Here is a 21,375-nt window from a genome sequence, read left to right on the forward strand (position 1 = left end):
ATAAAGCACTAAATAAACTTCAGTTAGTGCTAAATACAGGTGCTAGAATCCTGACTAGAACCAAAAAAAATGATCATATTACTCCAGTGCTAGCCTCCCTACACTGGCTTCCTGTCAAGGCAAGGGCTGATTTCAAGGTTTTACTGCTAACCTACAAAGCATTACTTGGGCTTGCTCCTACCTATCTCTCTGATTTGGTCCTGCCGTACATACCTACACGTACGCTACGGTCACAAGACGCAGGCCTCCTAATTGTCCCTAGAATTTCTAAGCAAACAGCTGGAGGCAGGGCTTTCTCCTATAGAGCTCCATTTTTATGGAATGGTCTGCCTACCCATGTGAGAGACGCAAACTCGGTCTCAACCTTTAAGTCTTTACTTAAGACTCATCTCTTCAGTGGGTCATATGATTGGGTGTAGTCTGGCCCAGGAGTGTAAAGGTGAACGGAAAGGCTCTGGAGCAATGAACCGCCCTTGCTGTCTCTGCCTGGCCGGGGCTGAGTCACTGGCTTACTAGGGCTCTTTCATACCGTCCCAAGGAGGGGTACGTCACTTGAGTGGGTTGAGTCACTGATGTGATCTTCCTGTCTGGGTTGGCGCCCTCCCTTGGGTTGTGCCGTGGCGGAGATCTTTGTGGGCTATACTCAGCCTTGTCTCAGGATGGTAAGTTAGTGGTTGAAGATATCCCTCTAGTGGTGTGGGGGCTGTGCTTTTGCAAAGTAGGTGGGGTTATATCCTTCCTGTTTGGCCCTGTCCGGGGGTGTCATCGGATGGGGCCACAGTGTCTCCTGACCCCTCCTGTCTCAGCCTCCAGTATTTATGCTGCAGTAGTTTGTGTCGGGGGGCTAGGGTCAGTTTGTTATATCTGGAGTACTTCTCCTGTCCTATCCGGTGTCCTGTGTGAATTTAAGTATGCGCTCTCTAATTCTCTCTTTCTTTCTCTCTCTCGGAGGACCTGAGCCCTAGGACTATGCCTCAGGACGACCTGACATGACTCCTTGCTGTCCCCAGTCCACCTGGCCGTGCTGCTGCTCCAGTTTCAACTGTTCTGCCTGTGATTATTGTTATTTGACCATGCTGGTCATTTATGAACATTTGAACATCTTGGCCATGTTCTGTTATAATCTCCACCCGGCACAGCCAGAAGAGGACTGGCCACCCCACATAGCCTGGTTCCTCTCTAGGTTTCTTCCTAGGTTTTGGCCTTTCTAGGGAGTTTTTCCTAGCCTCCGTGCTTCTACACCTGCATTGCTGCTGTTTGGGGTTTTAGTCTGGGTTTCTGTACAGCACTTTGAGATATCAGCTGATGTACGAAGGGCTATATAAATACATTTGATTTAATTTTTGATACATGCAATATGGTTTGTGGACTTCAATGGACAGAGGTTGCTATCCAGTTTTGTGATAAAACAAAGGTGTGGTTGAATTTATTCTGCCTTCTTATGGTCTCTGCCTTTTGGCTTACATATTAGTGGCAAGGCATATGAATTAACAGGTTGTAGAGCAAACAGCGCTTCTCTAGTGATTTTACCCATATACCGCTACTGCCGAGTAGGACTCTGCAATGAGGTGCTGTATGCACATCAGTTTCAGCAGGTTTTGGGAGTTGAGCAAGAGTCGACTCCAACCACAGGAGTCTGAGTCGACTCCAAAAATCCTGGAGTCATACACCACTATACAGTGCTTTAGGAAAGTATTCAAACCCCTTCCCTTTTCCACTTTGTTACGTTACAGCCTTATTCTAAAATTGATTACATTTTCCCCCATCAATCTAAACACAATACCCCATAATGACAAAGCGAAAACAGTTTTTTCGAAATGTTTTCGAGATTTTTGCAAATTAGGTATGACTCTACAAGCTTGGCACACCTGTATTTAGGTTTCTCCCATTCTTCTCTGCAAGCTTTGTCAGGTTGGATGGGGAGCGTCACTGCACAGCTATTTTCAGGTCTCTCCAGAGATGTTCGACCAGGTTCAAGTCTGGGCTCTGGCTGGGCTACTCAAAGACAATCAGAGACTTGTCCCGAAGCCACTCCTGCCTTGACTTGGCTGTGTGCTTAGGGTCGTTGTCTTGTTGGAAGGTGAACCTTCACCCCAGTCTGAGGTCCTGAGCGCTCTGGAGCAGGTTTTCATCAAGGATCTCTCTGTACTTTGCTCTGTTCATCTTTCTCTCAATCTGGACTAGTATCCCAGTCCCTGCCGCTGAAAACCATCCCCACAGCATGATGCTGCCACCACCATACTTCACCGTAGGGATGGTGCCAGGTTTCCTCCAGACGTGATGCTTGGCATTCAGGCCAAAGAGTTCAATCTTGGTTTCAAGGCACCCTTCCCCAAATTTGTGTCTCAGCACAATCCTGTTTCAGAGCTCTATAGACAGAATTCCTTCAACCTCATTACTTAGTTTTTGCTCTGACATGCACTATCAACTATGGGATCTTATATAGACATGTGTGTGCCTTTCCAAATCATGTCCAATCAATTGAATTTACCACAGGTGGACTCAAGGCAAAGGGTGGCTACTTTGAAGAATCTCAAATATATTTTGTTTTAACACTTTTTTGGTTACATATGTGTTATTTTATAGTTTGATGTCTTTACTATTATTCTACAATGTAGAAAATAGTTAAAATAAAGAAAAACCCTTGAATGAGTAGGTGTTTTGACTGGTACTATATGTATAAACATACTTTTTTTTATCTAGCTGTGGACCCCCTGCAGTACCTCTGCGGACCTCCAGGGGTTGGTCCTGGTTATTTGTATATTGATCCTGATTATCCCTGCATTACAGAAACTCAAAATGTGCTGAAATGTTTTTATGCACATTCATAGACTTTCCTGAATGATTTCCCACATGACATAATATAATGACAATAGTGAAATGTAGGGGTAACTTTTTGATGTAGTAGATTTGTATTGGGTCACTCCGCCATATACAGAATAAACATTTGATACAAAAGTCCCTTGACGTTTTCAGGCAGTCAAGATCGGGGCTCACATCTGTACTGAGAGTAAGCCAGAGTCTGACTGATCAATGGTGTGTGTATGTACTGTATGTCCATATCAGATACGGATGGTATACGAGTCTGAATGGGTTACATAGCGGACCCAGCGTTGCGACGGTCCAGGCTGTATCGGGGACAGGCGGAGGAATCTAATTTGCAGTCCTGTGCAGGTGTACTTCGGCAGCTCAAAGCTCAGACTGACCGGTCCCACTTCCTGTAACGAGGCAGCGCTAAGGCCAGAGACCTCCAGCTGAATGTACAGAGAGAGAGGAAGTGGTCAGCAGGTTGGTCAATCATATACAAAGTTGTCTATCTACTATTAGGGGCATATAATGCACTTGCAAAGTTTCCACTAACGTACAAGACCAGTCAAAAGTTTGGACACACTTACTCATTCAAGGGTTTTTCTTTATTTTACTATTTTTTACATTGTAGAATAAATGTGAAGACATTAAAACTATGAAATAACACATATGGAATCATGTAGAAACCAAAAAAAGTGTAAATCAAATCTAAATATATTTTATATTTGAGATTCTTCAAAGTAGCCACCCTTTGCCTTGATGACAGCTTTGCACACACATGGTTCTCTCAACCAGCGCATGCATTTCAATTAAAAGGTATGCCTTGTTAAAAGTTCATTTGTGGAATTTGTTTCCTTCTTAATGCGTTTGAGCCAATCAGTTGTGTTGTGACAAGGTAGGGTTGGTATACAGAAGATAACCCTATTTTGTAAAAGTCCATATTATAGCAAGAACAGCTCAAATAAGCAAAGAGAAACGACAGTCCATCGTTACTTTAAGACATGAATGTCAGTCAATCTGGAAAATTTCAATAACTTTCTTCAAGTGCAGTCGGAAAAACCATCAAGCGCTATGATAAAACTGGCTCTCATGAGGACCGCCACAGGAAAGGAAGACCCAGAGTTACCTCTGCTGCAGAGGATAAGTTAATTAGAGTTACCAGCCTCAAAAATGGCCAATTAACTGCACCTCAGATTGCAGACCAAATAAATGCTTCACAGAGTTCAAGTAACAGACATCTCAACATCAACTGTTCAGAGGAGACTGTGTGAATCAGGCCTTCATGGTCAAATTGCTGCAAAGAAACTACTACTAAAGGACACCAAGGGTAGCCTAGTGGTTAGAGCGTTGGACTAGTAACCGGAAGGTTGCAAGTTCAAACCCCTGAGCTGACAAGGTACAAATCTTTCATTGAAAATAAGAATTTGTTCTTAACTGTCTTAGCTGCCTAGTTAAATAAAGGTAAAAAAAAATAATTAAATAAGAAGAAGAGACTTGCTTGGGCCAAGAAACATGAGCAATGGACATTAGACTGGTGGAAATCTGTCCTTTGGTCTGATGAGTCCAAATCTGAGATTTTTGGTTCTAACCGCTGTGTCTTTGTGAGACGCAGAGTAGGTGAATGGATGATCTCCACATGTGTGGTTCCCACCGTGAAGCATGGTGGAGGAGTGATGGTGTGGGGGTGCTTTGCTGGTGACATTGTGTGATTTATTTTGAATTCAAGGTACACTTAACCAGCATGGCTACCACAGCATTCTGCAGCGATACGCCATCTCATCTGGTTTGCTCTTAGAGGGACTATCATTTGTTTTTCAACAGGACAATGACCCAAAACACACCTCCAGGCTGTGCAAGGGCTATTTGACCAAGAAGGAGAGTGATGGAGTGCTGCATCAGATGACCTGGCCTCCACAATCACCCGACCTCAACCCAATTGAGATGGTTTGGGATGAGTTGAACCACAGAGTGAAGGAAAAGCAGCCAACAAGTGCTCAGGATGTGAAAACTCTCAAGACAGTTGGAAAAACATTCCTCATGAAGCAGGTTGAGAGAATGCCGAGAGTGTGCAAAGCTGTCAATAAAGCAACGGGTGGCTACTTTGAAGAATCTCAAATGTAAAATAAAATATTTTGTTTTACACTTTTTTGGTTACTAAATGATTCCATATGTGTTATTTCATACCTTTGACGTCTTCACTATTATTATACAATGTAGAAAATAGTACAAATAAAGAAAAAACATATAGCTATGTCCAAACTTTTGAATGGTACTGCATGTTAACCATTCGATGCTGTCTGCATATGCATCATTGCTCTATGCGAAATGGCTCATGGATTTTGAGAACCTGATCTGCACCTAACAATCTGATCTACAGCAAACACATGTGCAGAGAGGTGATTCTTCCTGATTGATAAGAAGTTCCTGATTTCCTGACATCATAATCATTGAAACTGGCCTATTATACCCTCACACTACCAGTATCTACTATTTCCATGTTTCCCATTGTTGTTCGGATATGTTTAGTCACCTTGAACAGGGCGGAGAGCTGTGCGCCCCCAGGGAAGCGAGGGATCTCCCAATGGACAGCCTTGTTTTTTGGCTGCAGCTCAGCACTCTGGTCTGGGCTGCTCAACTCCTGAGAGAGACTGGAGAACAAAGAGGGTGAGAAAAGAGAGAGGAGGGGGAGCTTGTTATGTAGTGTGTGGGGGGTTACACATAGTGAGAGACAAAGCAAAAGATGGAGGGAACATGAGATAGAAAAATGAGTTTCTTCTCACCGAAGCGAGCCCTTGGGTACCGGTATTGTAATAGAAACATTAATAGCAGCGCTGTAAGAGAAAAGAGATTGCCTCAGTGACAGAGGGACTTAAGTTGCAGCCCAGTCAGAGAAGGCAAGGACAATCACACTGACAGACTACACGATCATATGTTATTAAACTATTATAATGTGCATCATAAAACATGATAAAGTGTTCAATGACTACCACATATGCTCCATGCAAACTCTACATTCTCAACATACAGAAGATGCATATCAGCAAATAAGCATTTCCTGTTAATGGAGAACTGACCTCTTTGGGGGCAGGTCACACCGCAGCTTCAGGTACATCAACAACCTACAGGGGAAGAACAAGTGTGTGTTAAGGGTGGTGGTTGGGTTGTTTAAAGACTTGATTTCCCAACACTCAAGTTAGTAAAATGGGGAAGTTAAAATGACTGTCATCAAGAGTAAGGGAAATCTGTGTGTTCTACATATTTTGAGATGGTTCTGGTAAAGGGTTCTCTACCCAACATGAATGAACAGGGTTCTGTACCTGCCACCACTGTCCCTCTCTATAGAAGGGAATAGACGGAATGGAGGGGCTGTGGGTAGGTCATCACACAACTGGTATTGCATCACTGTTTGCTAGAGAAGGAAAATGTTTGTGAGAAACTGTGAGAGAGAATACATTTGTTTATATAACAGTGAGATACACACAAACACTATAACAATACTTGTGTGATTTAGTCAATTCCATGAGCACCTCTCCTTGGCTTGGACACACTTTCAGAATTCTATAGGTGTCAAACTCATCCAGCCTGACAGCCTGGTGGAAGCTGCACTCATCCACACGAACAGCTGCCCCATAACCTGAGAGGAGAGAGGGTGGGGGAAGGGAAATTACATTTGGAATATATGGCAGAATCCTCATTTGAATAAAAGCAGATAGCAGACTTTTGTGTAATGCCTTGATGTCAATGAGAGAGCTGAACGAGAATGTGTGCAAATATGAATCCATGGGAATTCAGCCCATAGTGACTGTGCTCTTCCACAACATGGATAAGAGTACAACTAAAGGTCAATAACATCCATTATGACAATCAATGCCGTGGCAGGGAATCATACATTTTAATACAATGGCCTCATATTAATCTTATGCAGGATTTTACAGGAAGTGTAGTAATCATTCAGGTCACACATACAGTCAGCACAGTAATTGCTGATCTTATAAAATTGACCAATATTGCCAGTGAAGGATGTAGTATTTGCAAAGGGATGGTACCAACCACTCAGCTGGGACTTTCCTATGCTGAACTCTTCATTCAGTCCAATCCGCATCTCTATCAACAGTGTGAGGAACAGAGTAGAGGGGGAAAGGGAGAGAAAGTGATGAGAATTTGACACGGAGGAATTTGGATTTGTACTTGCCCTCTATGTACCGTACCTACTCTGGCAGCTTATCATTCAAAATGAAGACTTGAAACACGAAAACTCACCTGAGCAACTTGGCATGTAACACTTCACTCTGATCTCTCCCTCAATGTCTGCCTTCATCAGAACTCCCTGGAGAACAGTGAGGGAATTAATTGCTTTGAGAGAGAGAAATGGAAAGGACAGAAAGTAAGTATAGGTTAAAGTGCAACTCTGCCCCTTTTCAAGCTCATATTCATGATCTCCAGCACCAAGCCAGAGATGTGAAAACAGTGCATTTCTACGCCTTGAAGAAAAAAAATATAATATAATATAATATAATAATAATAATATAATTGGTTCTACCCAATGACCTCATCAGAAGTTACAACAGTGATTTTCAAACACTATGAGATGTGTGGTGACTTGGAGAGCAAGAAACTCGTTACAGGTTTTGAAAATCACAATATTTTAAAACGTTTAATCCTACCCTGTGATATCACTAACTACGTTTCCCTCCACAGTTTTTGTGAGTATAGTCATATTGTGTAAAAAATGCAGACATCATTTTTTTGTTATTCTTCTGTTTTTTTGTGAGAAATGGAGGTCGAAACGCATTTATATGCAAATATTGATATAATAACCATCATATCGAAGTAAATTTAGTCATGCATATGTTGTGTGTGTGGTCCTACTGCGACTCTGGAAACCATGCAGTTTAGTAGGCTATCGATTACGCCATGCCTGCTCCCGCTCTCCCTCTCTAGCGCTCGAGGGTGCCAGGCTGCCCTTCATTACGTACACCTGTCACCATCATTACACACATTTGGTAGAAACACACCACTGGTGGGAAAATGCACATATTTTCTTTATGCAGATTTTAGAATATTCACATGAAAATCTGTCGCCAATTGGATGGACACCTAGCTACAGAGCAGTGTTTTGTTAGGACCGTTCTTCTTATCCTCTTAACTACAGATCATAGAAATGCGCCATTTTCACATATGTAGAGAGACTTGACCTTTAAGGAAGAGATACTGATCATATGCATGGCTCCACCATGTAATCAGTGATACTTACATTGGCACCAATGACTACAGACATCCTTTCAATCACATCCACAAATATCTCGTTTTTGCCTCCCTGAAGACAGAAGGGGAAAAACAAGGTGTTGAATATATATATACAAAGAATTCATACATATCTGTACATCTTCATCGATCAACACACTAGCACCTAGGAATAGCCCATAACATCCAGTAGTAGACACAGTCTTTACCTGTTCTCCTTGACTTGACACGATGGGCCGTGTGGCAGCTGCACTGGGGGCCACTTTATTCTGCTGGGTGTCTGCTCCAAACTGACCAGGAGGGAAAAGAAAGTGGAATAAAAGAGCTGAGTAAGTAGGGCTCGACAAGTTAAGGTTAAAAAGCAGATAACCAGGAAATGTTAGCAAATGGGACCCAGTGCACTTATTTTCAGGGCAGCCCCAAGAGTCAGTGTGATTGTGACCATGCATTGGTGTCTTACCAGCCCCACGTTACTAAGGTCAAACAAGCTGAAGGGTTTGGAGCTGACCGCCTCAGTCTGGATGAAGTTCTTCAGGATATCAGTAGAGGTCGTCTGAATGTAACCAAAGTCCTAAAGGGGATCAAGTGAGAGAAAGGTGGGACGAGAGAGAGGGAGGAAAATAGATGACAGTGGGAATAAGGAGGAACGGAGATAGGCACGGATAACTAGGATCAAATATAGGGCCTTCAAAATGGCATAAATATAGATTCCAGAGGAGAGAGAATACTCACCACTACCTCATCCAACAGCTCATAAATGAGAGCAAAGTTCATCTGGACAGACTTCTCTGACAGACAACCACAGTAGTCCTTAACCAGGGCTGTTAATCTGTGACACACAGTAAGCAAAACATTAAATGCACGCACACACACACACACACACACACACACACACACACAGTAGAGGCCAACCTGTAAATCAGGTTGTTGTGGAGAGACTGATGCACACCAAATAAGATTAAATACACAGAAAGCTACTTGTAGAATACATTCCTTACAGACACAATTACCTATTTAGGAACTCGATGATGGTGAAGGGAGAGGCATCAGCTTTCGTCGTGGCAACCCAATAGAGCCCTCCCTGTCTGATGTGAACAAAATGCAGCTCCTTGTGTTTCTGTGGGCAACCATGGAGGGAAATCACATTACTGTTTGAAACTATGATTATACCGTAATAGACGGCTGATCAAAACCCACACCATGCCTATTTGCCAAACCCTTCAACTTACCATTACAACTGGAGGCTGGCCACCAGTCAATGCAGTGACCATCTCATAGAATTTGTTGACAGCATCTTTTCCTGCTTCACCACGGACTGACAACTCTGGGTTAAGGCCATTCATTATTCACAGCATTTCCACTGACAACTCACTGGGAGAAATGCCTGAAGATTAAGGATGTGTGTAAGAGGGAAAGGTAAGATATTATGATGTAGGATACAGTCTTTGTAGATGAGGTGATCTCCTTTGGAGGACAATATGAACACCTGGGATATCATCTTACTAGAGGGAAATAAAAAAAAAACAATGCATGTTAGTCGGTAACATCAACCGAAGTTAGCTCCAACTAACATTATAACGACCATGACATCGACAAACCCACTGTGGGCTCTGACTATCAAACATCAGCATTTCAAATGTTATTCAGTGTTTATGAGATTTACGTACCAGCAGCCAAATTACAATCTACTTAACGTTACTTGTCTAGGAATCGTACCTCCAATCGTGTCTGCTTTCCTACAGGATGGTTGCTTAGCTACTTGATAATGCAAAATACCAAAATCCCTACGTTGATAGAAATGTAAACTCGAAGAAGATAGGTATCACATTATTCGTAACTAGCTGGCTAGCTAGCCATCGTTTATTTACGCGTCAATTCTTATTTGGTGTTTGTTGACTGGCAGCTAAATCAACCTCGAGTTTCACAGCGCCACCTAGGGAGATTATTTCAGTTCCTGCACTTTCAATTTCACAACAGCTAGAGTTGTATTTTTGCCTCATAGAATAGCTAGCTATATATTTTATTGGATCAATGCATTTACAGTAAATGTGTATATTTTATAAAGCCCCCAAATGATATACAAAAAAGCTAAGTGTCATGAACGCGGTGAACCAGAGGGTGGCGGTACTATATGCATATTGATTTTATCTTAGTATGGCTGTGCGGAAGTGGATGGGCGGGGTAAGGGTCAAACGTGAAAATGGCTTCTCCGAAAACTGTTCCTAAAGATGCACAGGTAGGAGTAAACCGTCTAAGGTACAATTTCTGAGGTGTCATAGTTTCATTAGTGTAGCTTCAGTGGTGATGAGTGTTTAGTTAGATATCTTTTATGACAGCTGAATTAAAGTTTCTAGTTTTTGCAGGATTGTGTCAAATTTCGCTAGCTAGTGAGCTCGCTAACGTTAGCTAACTACGGTAACTAGCTAGGTAATTTAGCTAGCTTGTTATTTATTTGTCAGCTAGCTAACGTTAGAACTAGAAGAACAGACGCTCTTCATTTTAAATGTACATTTGTAGAGTAGCTGTCCAGCAATATAACTCCATATCATTCTAACGTTGTTTTTGTGTAATGGCATCTACTTGCCTATTGGGAATGGTAACTAATAGCTAGCTTGTTAGTTAGCAGGACAAGCTAACGTCAGCTGCTGACTGTTATTGTTGTAACTAGCTAGTGCAGTTGATGACAACACATGGAAATGTTACTCTACTTCATGTTTGTCCATGCAGCCACACAGCATACTGCATTTCTTGCTTATGTGCTCATATTTTTCCATTGCAAAGGTTATGATCCAAATCCTCAAAGACATGGGGATAACAGAGTATGAGCCCAGAGTTATTAATCAAATGCTGGAATTTACCTACAGTAAGTATACATTCAACTCTCTCAGGTTAGTTATGCTCAGTGTGCAATATTGCATGTTTAGTAGTTACAAGACACCAACGTATCAAGACAATGAACAGCTGTCCTTAAATATCATTTGATTTTACAGGATATGTGACAACTATTATTGAGGATGCCAAAATCTATGCAACACATGCCAAGAAGAACATTGTGGATGCTGACGACATAAGACTTGCAATCCAGTGTCGAATGGACCAGTCCTTCACCTCCCCACCACCACGAGATGTAAGATTTAAAACTAGTGCCAAGACAGACATTACATTTTTTTCTGATGTTCATAAATGATCTAGACTAACTCCTGACAATGTTGTCTTTGTGTAGTTCCTGCTGGATGTAGCTAGGCAGAAGAACCAGACCCCTCTTCCCTTGATTAAGCCATACACTGGGCCACGCCTGCCCCCTGACCGTTACTGTCTTACTGCTCCTAACTACAGGCTTAAGTCCATACAGAAAAAGGTAGCCTTATGTTCTGCTTTGCAGATTTTACTGCACTTGCAATCAATGTTTATTGTATTCTATTCCAGTATGTTTTCTTTTGTGAATCCTTCTGACTGTTCCTCTTCTGTGCAGGTGTCCTCATCTGCAGGGAGAATAACAGTGCCTCGCCTCAGTATAGGAGCTGTGTCCAGCAGGCCCAGCACGCCTACCCTTGGTGAGGGACCCTTTTGTGCAATCTATGTTTTCACTCATACCTTGTAATAAAATGACATGTTTTTTTTTTTAACACACTGCTCCAAGTCCTTATTTGACAATGGGATGTGGGTTTGCTTCCTGGTGTGCAGACCTGTTGCTACCATATCTGTTGTTTTTGTAATGAAACAGAAAATACATGTACTCCTTCCTTCCTGCATGTTTCCAGGCACTCCCTCGGTGCAGTCAGTCACAACCAAAGTGGGGACGCCAGTGTCACTGTCGGGGCAGCGCTTCAGCGTTCAGATACCATCCTCACAGACTGCAGCCTCCAAGTCCTGTAAGACTAACCTTAATTTCACACTGCTAACTTGCTTCAGATTGCTGGTGAAGGAGTCTACTGTAATCTTGTAAATGTTATACTACGTATTTACATCATTAGAGAATGTCGCTGGAGAAAATGGTGGCCGGTTTACGAGCTCCTGACCAATTGTGCGATCTCTAATATTAAAGACGTCTCAAGGTTCTTCTCACCTTAGTTAGAATACCTCATAATAGGCTGTAGTCCATACTATCTGTGTTTTTCGTAGCTGTTTATTTACTGTCACAAACTGGTGCTGGCACTAAGACCTTAATCAGCGAGCTGTATAGGACCATAAAAAAAACTGAATTTGTTTTACCTCATTTCTACCAGTGCCCCGGTGCAGGGTAAGATGGCGCCGGAGCAGAAGGCAGACGTGCCCCCAACTGATAGTTTTTTTTGTTCGTTTATCTGCATTTGTAACTTGCTGCTACCGTCTCTTATGACCGAAAATAACTTCTAGACATCAGGCCTGCAATTACTCGCCACGAACTAGCAGAATCCTTTTTCTTCTTTCACAACTCTGACGAGCCCGAGGCAGAGGATATACAGCTCCCTCGGGAGCAGGCCCAGACCCCTGTGATCTGCGTGAAGAGGAGGTGGAGAAAGAGAGGCCGGAGAGCGGGCTGCTTTCTGAGAAGGCGATCGAATAAACCCCCACTTCCCTCAATTCTGCTAGCAAACATGCAATCTTTGGACAATAAAATCGACGAGTTACGGGGAAGATTAAACTACCAATGGGACATTAAAAAGAGTAACATCTTATGCTTCACGGAGTCGTGGCTGAACGACGTCAATATCAACATACAGCTGGCTGGTTATATAATGTACCGGCAGGATAGAACAGCGGCGCCTGGTAAAACAAGGGGCGACGGACTTTGTATTTTTGTAAATAACAGCTGGTGCACTATATCTAACGAAGTCTCGAGCTATTGCCTTCCTGAGGTTGAGTATATCATGATAAGCTGTAGATCACACTACCTACCAAGAGAGTTCTCATCTGTATTCTTCATAGCTCTTTTACATACCACTTCAGTCAGAGGTTGGCACTAAGATGGCATTGAATGAGCTGTATTCTGCCATAATCAAACAAGAAAACGCTCACCCAGAGGCTGCACTCCTAGTAGCCGGGGACTTTAATGCAGGGAAACTTAAATAAGATTGACCAAATTTCTATCAGCATGTTAAATGTGCAACCAGAGGGAAAATAACTATGGACCACCTACAGTTGAAGTCGGAAGTTTACAAACACTTAGGTTGGAGTCATTAAAACTCGTTTTTCAACCACTCCACAAATTTCTCGTTAACAAACTATAGTTTTGGCATGTCGGTTAGTTTCCACAAGTCTGGTTCATCCTTAGGAGCAATTTCCAAATGCCCGAAGGTACCACGTTCATCTGTAAAAACAATAGTACGCAAGTATAAACACCATGGGACCACGCAGCCGCCATACTGCTCAGGAAGGAGACACATTCTGTCTCCTAGAGATAAACGTACTTTGGTGCGAAAAGTACAAATCAATCCCAGAGCAACAGCAAAGGACCTTGTGAAGATGCTGGAGGAAACCGGTACAAAATTATCTATATCCACAGTACAACGAGTCCTATATCAACACAACCTGAAACGCTGCTCAGCAAGGAAGAAGCCACTGCTCCAAAATCGCCATAAAAAGCCAGACTACGGTTTGCAACTGCACATGGGGACAAAGATTGTACTTTTTGGAGAAATGTCCTCTGGTCTGATGAAACAAAAATATAACTGTTTGGCCATAACGACCATTGTTATGTTTGTAGGAAAAAGGGGGAGGCTTGCAAACCGAAGAACACCATCCCAGCCGTGAAGCACGGGGGTGGCAGCATCATGTTGTGGGGTGCTTTGCTGCAGGAGAGACTGGTGCACTTCACAAAATAGATGGCATGATGAGGTGGGGAAATTATGTGGATGTATTGAAGCAACATCTCAAGACATCAGTTAAAGCTTGGTCGCAAATGGGTCTTCCAAATGGACAATGACCCCAAGCATACTTCCAAAGTTGTGTCAAAATGGCTTAAGGACAGCAAAGTCAAGGTATTGGAGTGGCCATCACAAAGCCCTGACCTCAATCCTATAGAAAATGTGTGGGCAGAACTGAAAAAGCGTGTGTGAGCAAGGAGGCCTACAAACCTGACTTGGTTACACCAGCTCTGTCAGGAGGAATTTGCCAAAATTCACCCAACTTATTGTGGGGAGCTTGTGGAAGGCTACCCGACACGTTTGACCCAAGTTAAGCAATTTGAAAGCAATGCTACCAAATACTAATTGAGTTTATGTAAACTTCTGACCCATGGAGAATGTGATGAAAGAAATAAAAGCTGAAAGAAATAATTCTCTCTATTATTATTATTCTGACATTTCACATTTTTAAAATTAAGTTGTGATCCTTACTGGCCTAAGACAGGGAATTTTTTACTAGGATTAAATGTCATGAATTCTGAAACTGAGTTTAAATGTATTTGGCTAAGGTGTATGTAAACATCCAACTTCAACTGTGTACTCCACACACAGAGATGCATACAAAGCTCTCCCTCGCCCTGTACGTACATACCCCAACTAGAAGCCATGGATTACAGGCAGCATCCGCATTGAGCTAAAGGCTAGAGCTGCCACTTTCAAGGAGTGGAACTCTAACCCGGAAGCTTATAAGAAATCCTGCTATGCCCTCCGGCGAACCATCAAACAGGCAAAGCATCAATACAGGACTAAGATCGAGTCGTACTACACCGGCTCTGACGCTCGTCGGATGTGACGGGGCTTGCAAACCATTACAGACTACAAAGGGAAGCACAGCCAAGAGCTGCCCAGTGACACAAGCCTACCAGATGAGCTAAACTACTTCTATGCTCGCTTCGAGGCAAATAACACTTAAACTTGCATGAGAGCATCAGCTGTACCGGAAGACTGTGTGATCACGCTCTCCGCTGCCGATGTGAGTAACACAGGTCAACATTCACAAGGCCACAGGGCCAGATGGATTACCAGGACGTGTACTGCAAGCATGCACTGACCAACTTGCAAGTTTCACTGACATTTTCAACCTCTCCCTGTCCGAGTCTGTAATACCTACAGTGGGGCAAAAAAGTATTTAGTCAGCCACCAATTGTGCATGTTCTCCCACTTAAAAAGATGAGAGAGGCCTGTAATTTTCATCATAGGTATACTTCAACTATGATAGACAAAATGAGAAAAAAAATCCAGAAAATCACATTGTAGGATTTTTAATGAATTTATTTGCAAATTATGGTGGAAAATAAGTATTTGGCCACCTACAAACAAACAAGATTTCTGGCTCTCACAGACCTGTAACTTCTTCTTTAAGAGGCTCCTCTGTCCTCCACTCGTTACCTGTATTAATGGCACCTGTTTGAACTGGTTATCAGTATAAAAGACACCTGTCCACAACCTCAAACAGCCACACTCCAAACTCCACTATGACCAAGACCAAAGAGCTGTCAAAGGACACCAGAAACAAAATTGTAGACCTGCACCAGGCTGGGAAGACTGAATCTGCAATAGGTAAGCAGCTTGGTTTGAAGAAATCAACTGTGGGAGCAATTATTAGGAAATGGAAGACATACAAGACCACTGATAATCTCCCTCGATCTGGGGCTCCACGCAAGATCTCACCCCGTGGGATCAAAATGATCACAAGAACGGTGAGCAAAAATCCCAGAACCACACCGGGGGACCTAGTGAATGACCTGCAGAGAGCTGGGACCAAAGTAACAAAGCCTACCATCAGTAACACACTACGCCACCAGGGACTCAAATCCTGCAGTGCCAGACGTGTCCCCCTGCTTAAGCCATGTCCAGGCCCGTCTGAAGTTTGCTAGAGAGCATTTGGATGATCCAGAAGAAGATTGGGAGAATGTCATATGGTCAGATGAAACCAAAATATAACTTTTTGGTAAACTCAACTCGTCGGGTTTGGAGGACAAAGAATGCTGAGTTGCATCCAAAGAACACCATACCTACTGTGAAGCATGGGGGTGGAAACATCATGATTTGGGGCTGTTTTTCTGCAAAGGGATCAGGACGACTGATCCGTGTAAAGGAAAGAATGAATGGGGCCATGTATCGTGAGATTTTGAGTGAAAACCTCCTTCCATCAGCAAGGGCATTGAAGATGAAACGTGGCTGGGTCTTTGCATGACAATGATCCCAAACACACCGCCCGAGCAACGAAGGAGTGGCTTCGTAAGAAGCATTTCAAGGTCCTGGAGTGGCCTAGCCAGTCTCCAGATCTCAACCCCATAGAACATTTTTGGAGGGAGTTGAAAGTCCGTGTTGCCCAGCAACAGCCCCAAAACATCACTGCTAGAGGAGATCTGCATGCAGGAATGGGCCAAAATACCAGCAACAGTGTGTGAAAACCTTGTGAAGACAGAAAACGTTTGACCTCTGTCATTGCCAACAAAGGGTATATAACAAAGTATTGAGAAAGTTTTGTTATTGACCAAATACTTATTTTCCACCATAATTTGCAAATAAATTCATTAAAAATCCTACAATGTGATTTTTCTGGATTTTTTTTCTCATTTTGTCTGTCATAGTTGAAGTGTACCTATGATGAAAATTACAGGCCTCATCTTTTGAAGTGGGAGAACTTGCACAATTGGTGGCTGACTAAATACTTTTTTGCCTCACTGTATATGTTTTAAGCAGACCACCATAGTGACTGTGCCCAAGAAGGTCAGAGACCTGGCAGTGTGGTGCCAGGACACCAACCTCTCCCTCATCGTGGGCAAGACAAAGGAGCTTATTGTAGACTACAGGAAACGGAGGCCCGAACACACCCGCATTTACGTCAGGGCTGTTGTGGAGAAGGTCAAGAGCTTAAAGTTCCTGTGTTCACATCACTAATGACCTATCGTAGTCCAAGCACACCAACACAGTCATGAAGAGGGCACGACAATGCCTCTTTCACCCTTAGGAGGCTGAAAAGATATGGCATGGGCCCTCGGATCCTCAAAGTTCTACAGCTGCACCATTGAGAGTATCTTCAATTGCTGCAGCACAGCTTGGTATGGCAACTGTTCAGCATCCGACCACAAGGCACTACAGAGGGTAGTGCATACGGCCCAGTACATCACTGGGGCCGAATTCCCTACCATCCAGGACCTCTATACCAGGCAGTGTCAGAAGGCACTGAAAATTATTTACATTGACCTCCCATTTATTTATTTATCTTAATTTAATTGTTTTGCACTGACTCCCTTGACTGGCACACTCACTAGACTCTATCCACACACACACACACACACACTACACTGACACTCCAACACACACAGTACATACAAACACATATGCTTATTGATGCCACACACGAACACACTTTCACATACGCTGCTGCTACTCTATTTGTTCTATATCCTGATTACCTAGTCACTTTTACCCCTACCCCTTGATACAAGTCTCTCAGACGCTTCAATTCAGTTGTTTATTCACTTAATAAAATGTGCATTTTAAATGTTCATAATAAATCCTGATATTTTTGTCTTTTGTTTTCCGACAGCCACACCATCCACTCCAATGGTTCAAAATGTCCTCATCAACCCCTCCCTGATCGGATCCAAAAAGATTCTCATCACCACCAACATGGTGTCACAGAACTCGGCCAGCGAATCGCTGAAGAGGAAGCATGAAGACGACGATGACTATGATGCATTATGACCTCATGTATAATCTGATAAAGGAGTCCGCTAGATGAAATCAAGAGTGTGCTGTAAATATAGTAGAAGGTAGTTTTGAGGTTAGCCAGCCAGCCTACAATTCCCCCATCATTGTTGTGGACATTTAGTAAGTGTAGTGTCATGCCTGTTTGCCACTAATTTTTGTATATAAAAATAAAAAAAAGTGTGAATAAATGTAGTCTATGAAATGTATTTTATGGAACACTAGTTGGACACATTACCACAGTGCAGGATTTAGCTTGAAACTAAGTTTTTAAAAAAGTATATAAAGCTTGAAACTTCTAATGGTACTTCAAATGCAGAAAGCAAGATATGAGTGAATACAATAGGATTTTTACACTTCCGTCTGGGAATAGTTTAGAGGACTTGTTCCACTCAGTTGCTAATAGAGGGAGACGTCAATCTGATGACTCCATGATCTGATTATTTTTATTGGGAATATACACTTGAATATCAAAGCAGTAGACTAGTGCACTTTTTGTCATTGTCCTGAGATGAACAGTAAGAAACTGATTGTCCTGTCAAAACTTCCCCAGCTACTACAACAATCAGATATTGCACATTAATAACGGAGTAACATAAGTATAGATGTACATTAGGACATATGGGTTTAAATTCTTCTTAACTGGATTAGTGATGGATGTATGGTCCAAGAAACGGACCAAATCAAAGTTTATTGGTCGCGCACACAGTTCTCCTTTTCCCAGTCTCTAATCCCCATGTCTCAAGCTGACCACCATCATTCCTGTTCCCAAGAAATCTAAGACTACCTGCCACAATGATTACCACCCTGTAGCACTCACATGTAAGCATGAAGTCATTTGAAAGGCTGGTTATGACACACATAAACTCCAACATCCCAGACACCCTAGACCAGGGATCATCAACTAGATTCAGTCACAGGCCAATTTTTTTATTGAGTGGATGTTCAGGGGACTGGAACATAATTGCAAATAATATGTACTGCAAATTAACTGCAGGAAGCCCAAACAGATCTATTTGACTGAAACATAATTTATTGCTCACTGTATAGGATCACATACACTGAGTGTAAAAAACCTTAGTAACACCTTCCTAATGTTGAGTTGCACCCCCCTTTGTGCTCAGAACAGCCAGAATTCATCAAGGCATGGACTCTACAAGGTGTCGAAAGCATCCAACAGGGATGTTGACCCATGTTAACTCCAATGCCTCTCACAGTTGGCTGGATGTCATTTGGGTGGTGGAACATTCTTGATACACACAGGAAACTGTTGAGTGTGAAAAACCCAGCAGCGCTACAGTTCTTGTTACACTCAAACTGGTGCGCCTGGCACCTACTACCATATCCCATTCAAAGGCACTTAAATATGTTGTCTTGCCCCTTCAACCTCTGAATGGCACACATACACATTCAAAGTCTCAATAATCTCAAGGTTAAAAAATCCTTCTTTAACCTGTTACCTCTCTACACTGATTGAAGTGTATTTAACAGGTGACATCAATAAGGGATCATAGGTTTCACTTGGATTAATCTGGTCAGTCTGTCAATGAAAGAGCAGGTGTTCCTAATGTTTTGTACACTCAGTGTATATCTCTGTTAGCATGGGAATACTTTGGAACAGATTAAAAAAGTAAAATCCTAATTATTTGAAAGGAAACTTGGGGGGCTAAATAAAATCACCCATGGGCCACCAGTTGGGGAATTCTGACCTAGACCCACTGCAATTTGCATACCGGCCCAACAGATCCGTAGACTATGAAATCTCGATTGCACTCAACACTAACCTCACCCACCTAGATAAGAGGAATACCTACAGTGCATTCGGAAAGTATTCAGACCCCTTGACTTTTTCCACATTGTGTTAGGTTACAGCCTTATTCTAAAATTGATTAAATAATGTTTTCCCCCTCATCAATCTACACACAATAACCCATAATGACAAAGCAAAACAAATAACGGAAATATCTCATTTAAATAAGTATTCAGACCATTTACTCAGTACTTTGTTGAAGCACCTTTGGCAGTGATTACAGGCTTGAGTCTTCTTGGGTATGACGCTACAAGGTTGGCACACCTGTATTTGGGGAGTTTCTCCCATTCTTCTCTGCGGACACTCTCAAGCTCTGTCAGGTTGGATGGGGAGCAGCGCTGCACAGCTATTTTCAGGTCTCTCCAGAGATGTTCAATCTTGGTTTCATCAGACCAGAGAATCTTGTTTTTTAATGGTCTGAGAGTCCTTTAGGTGCCTTTTGGCAAACTCTAAGCGGAATGTCATGTGCCTTTTAATGAGGAGTGGCTTCAGTCTGGCCACTCTACCAACTCTGTAACTGTTTTAAAGACACCATTGACCTCATGGTGAAATCCCTGAGCGGTTTCCTTTCTCTCCGGCAACTGAGTTAGGAAGGAGGCCTGTATCTTTGTAGTGACTGGGTGTATTGATTCACCATTGAATGTGTATTAATAACTTCCCCATGCTCAAAGGGATATTCCGTGTCTGCTTTTCTTATTTTTACTAATTTACCAATCGGTGCCCTTTTTTGCAAATCATTGGAAAACATCCCTGGTCTTTGTGGTTGAATCTGTGTTTGAAATTCACTGATCGACTGAGGGAACTTACTGATAATTGTATGTGTGGGGTACAGAGATGAGGTAGTCATTAAAAAATCATGTTAAACACTATTTTTGCCTACATTCAAATGTATGCCTACATTCAGAAATAACTATCTCTGTTCAATAGCGCTTACCCTTCAATTTCTTGACCAGTTGTCTGAGAGAGGAATGTTGTTTCGATGTGCCAATACCTAAGCAAGTTCTCTGCATTTGAGGCTACTAAGCCCATGAAACCGGTCCTCAAGATTCTTAGCAAACTCAGACTCCGTGTCATCAGATAAGACCTTGTCTGCCTCTGATACTCTATTATAGCCAGTCCTTCGCGCAGGTATGTGTTTGTTATATTTTTTGTCAATGTACTTCGCTATATATTTGCCATTTATCAGACGCTTTTATCCAAAGCCACTTACAGTCATGCTTGCATACAGTTTACGTATGGGTGGCCCCAGGCATCGAACCCACAACCTTGGCGGTGCAAGTGCCATGTTTTACCAACTGAGCCATACAGTGTCATTCAGTCTATTTTTCATCCTTTGCTTCTGCAGTGGCGCATATTCATGGCTGCCAAGGGAATGGCTGCCAATGGGTGCTTTCTGTGGGCAGCTAGCAGAAAATATGGAGTGTAGGGTTGGTAATGTTCTCTAGTTGCGCCGTGATTGGCTCAGTGTTCTGTCACTCGTGGGGGCATTACGTCAACACAAAATCTACAGGGAGAGCTCGACAATTCAAACCCCTTGGGTGCTGCCGTAGAGTTACATTAGAAGTGCCCATCCAAGAAGGCTCAAGGTCATTGGCCACAGATAAAATTATGTCATATTATGTTATATCTACAGTAGCTTTGATTGAACTGATCATGTCAACATCATACTTTCAAAATCTTAGCAAGCTAGCAGTCATCATGAATCAAGTTGACAATCTACTGGCAAATCCTTTTCAAGCCTTGTCATATGAAGAGAAATTATGATGAGAAATTATAGATAGAATGTATCGGTGCTCATCGGCCATTGGACATAAACATTACACAATAAGTTGGAAAATGCAAATTCAACAATGAGTGGTTTGGAAGGAATCAGGCTAACTGCAAGCGCTGCAAAGCAATCACTAGCCT

General features: G+C 42.5%; 2 protein-coding genes across 4 annotated transcripts; one reads left to right on the top strand and one right to left on the bottom strand.

Annotated features, from left to right (window-relative positions):
- Nucleotides 1-1,396: 1,396 nt before the first annotated feature.
- On the bottom strand, nt 1,397-9,968 carry LOC139418310 (adaptor related protein complex 4 subunit mu 1). Of its 2 annotated transcripts, none has more exons than XM_071167675.1 (16): nt 9,720-9,968; nt 9,493-9,554; nt 9,282-9,367; nt 9,063-9,169; nt 8,785-8,881; nt 8,513-8,623; nt 8,262-8,342; nt 8,063-8,125; nt 7,069-7,135; nt 6,859-6,912; nt 6,336-6,442; nt 6,126-6,217; nt 5,883-5,927; nt 5,589-5,639; nt 5,339-5,456; nt 1,397-3,254 (listed from the first exon to the last, which is right to left on the bottom strand). In XM_071167675.1, the coding sequence occupies exons 2-16, from the start codon at nt 9,548-9,550 to the stop codon at nt 3,063-3,065; spliced, it is 1,329 nt and encodes a 442-aa protein (XP_071023776.1). In that variant the 5' UTR covers nt 9,551-9,554; nt 9,720-9,968; the 3' UTR covers nt 1,397-3,062. The 2 variants fall into 2 exon arrangements, with proteins under 2 accessions (XP_071023776.1, XP_071023777.1); XM_071167676.1 differs by having other exon boundaries at nt 2,801-3,254; nt 9,769-9,950.
- A 246-nt stretch (nt 9,969-10,214) lies between these two features.
- Nucleotides 10,215-20,336, top strand: LOC139418316 (transcription initiation factor TFIID subunit 9-like). 2 transcript variants are annotated; one of them, XM_071167680.1, is made up of 7 exons: nt 10,215-10,288; nt 10,834-10,915; nt 11,043-11,179; nt 11,276-11,410; nt 11,525-11,606; nt 11,814-11,924; nt 17,497-20,336. In XM_071167680.1, exons 1-7 carry the CDS (start codon nt 10,253-10,255, stop codon nt 17,652-17,654), a joined length of 741 nt encoding a protein of 246 aa, XP_071023781.1. In that variant the 5' UTR covers nt 10,215-10,252; the 3' UTR covers nt 17,655-20,336. The 2 variants fall into 2 exon arrangements, with proteins under 2 accessions (XP_071023781.1, XP_071023782.1); XM_071167681.1 differs by having other exon boundaries at nt 10,262-10,308; nt 17,497-17,848.
- The last annotated feature ends 1,039 nt before the right edge of the window (nt 20,337-21,375 follow it).

Source organism: Oncorhynchus clarkii, chromosome 10 (assembly GCF_045791955.1).
Source record: "Oncorhynchus clarkii lewisi isolate Uvic-CL-2024 chromosome 10, UVic_Ocla_1.0, whole genome shotgun sequence".
NCBI lineage: Eukaryota > Metazoa > Chordata > Actinopteri > Salmoniformes > Salmonidae > Oncorhynchus > Oncorhynchus clarkii.

Bases quoted from the DNA above. Each gene is read 5' to 3' on its own strand.
- LOC139418310 (XM_071167675.1), bottom strand. From the start codon at position 9,550: ATGATATCCCAGGTGTTCATATTGTCCTCCAAAGGAGATCACCTCATC. The intron at 8,343-8,512 runs GTAAGACACCAA...CCTCCTGGTCAG, and splicing joins ACCTTAGTAACGTGGGGCTG to TTTGGAGCAGACACCCAGCA. The intron at 5,457-5,588 runs GTGAGAAGAAAC...TTTGTTCTCCAG, and splicing joins GTACCCAAGGGCTCGCTTCG to TCTCTCTCAGGAGTTGAGCA.
- LOC139418316 (XM_071167680.1), top strand. From the start codon at position 10,253: ATGGCTTCTCCGAAAACTGTTCCTAAAGATGCACAG. The intron at 10,916-11,042 runs GTAAGTATACAT...TTGATTTTACAG, and splicing joins AATGCTGGAATTTACCTACA to GATATGTGACAACTATTATT. The intron at 11,925-17,496 runs GTAAGACTAACC...GTTTTCCGACAG, and splicing joins GACTGCAGCCTCCAAGTCCT to CCACACCATCCACTCCAATG.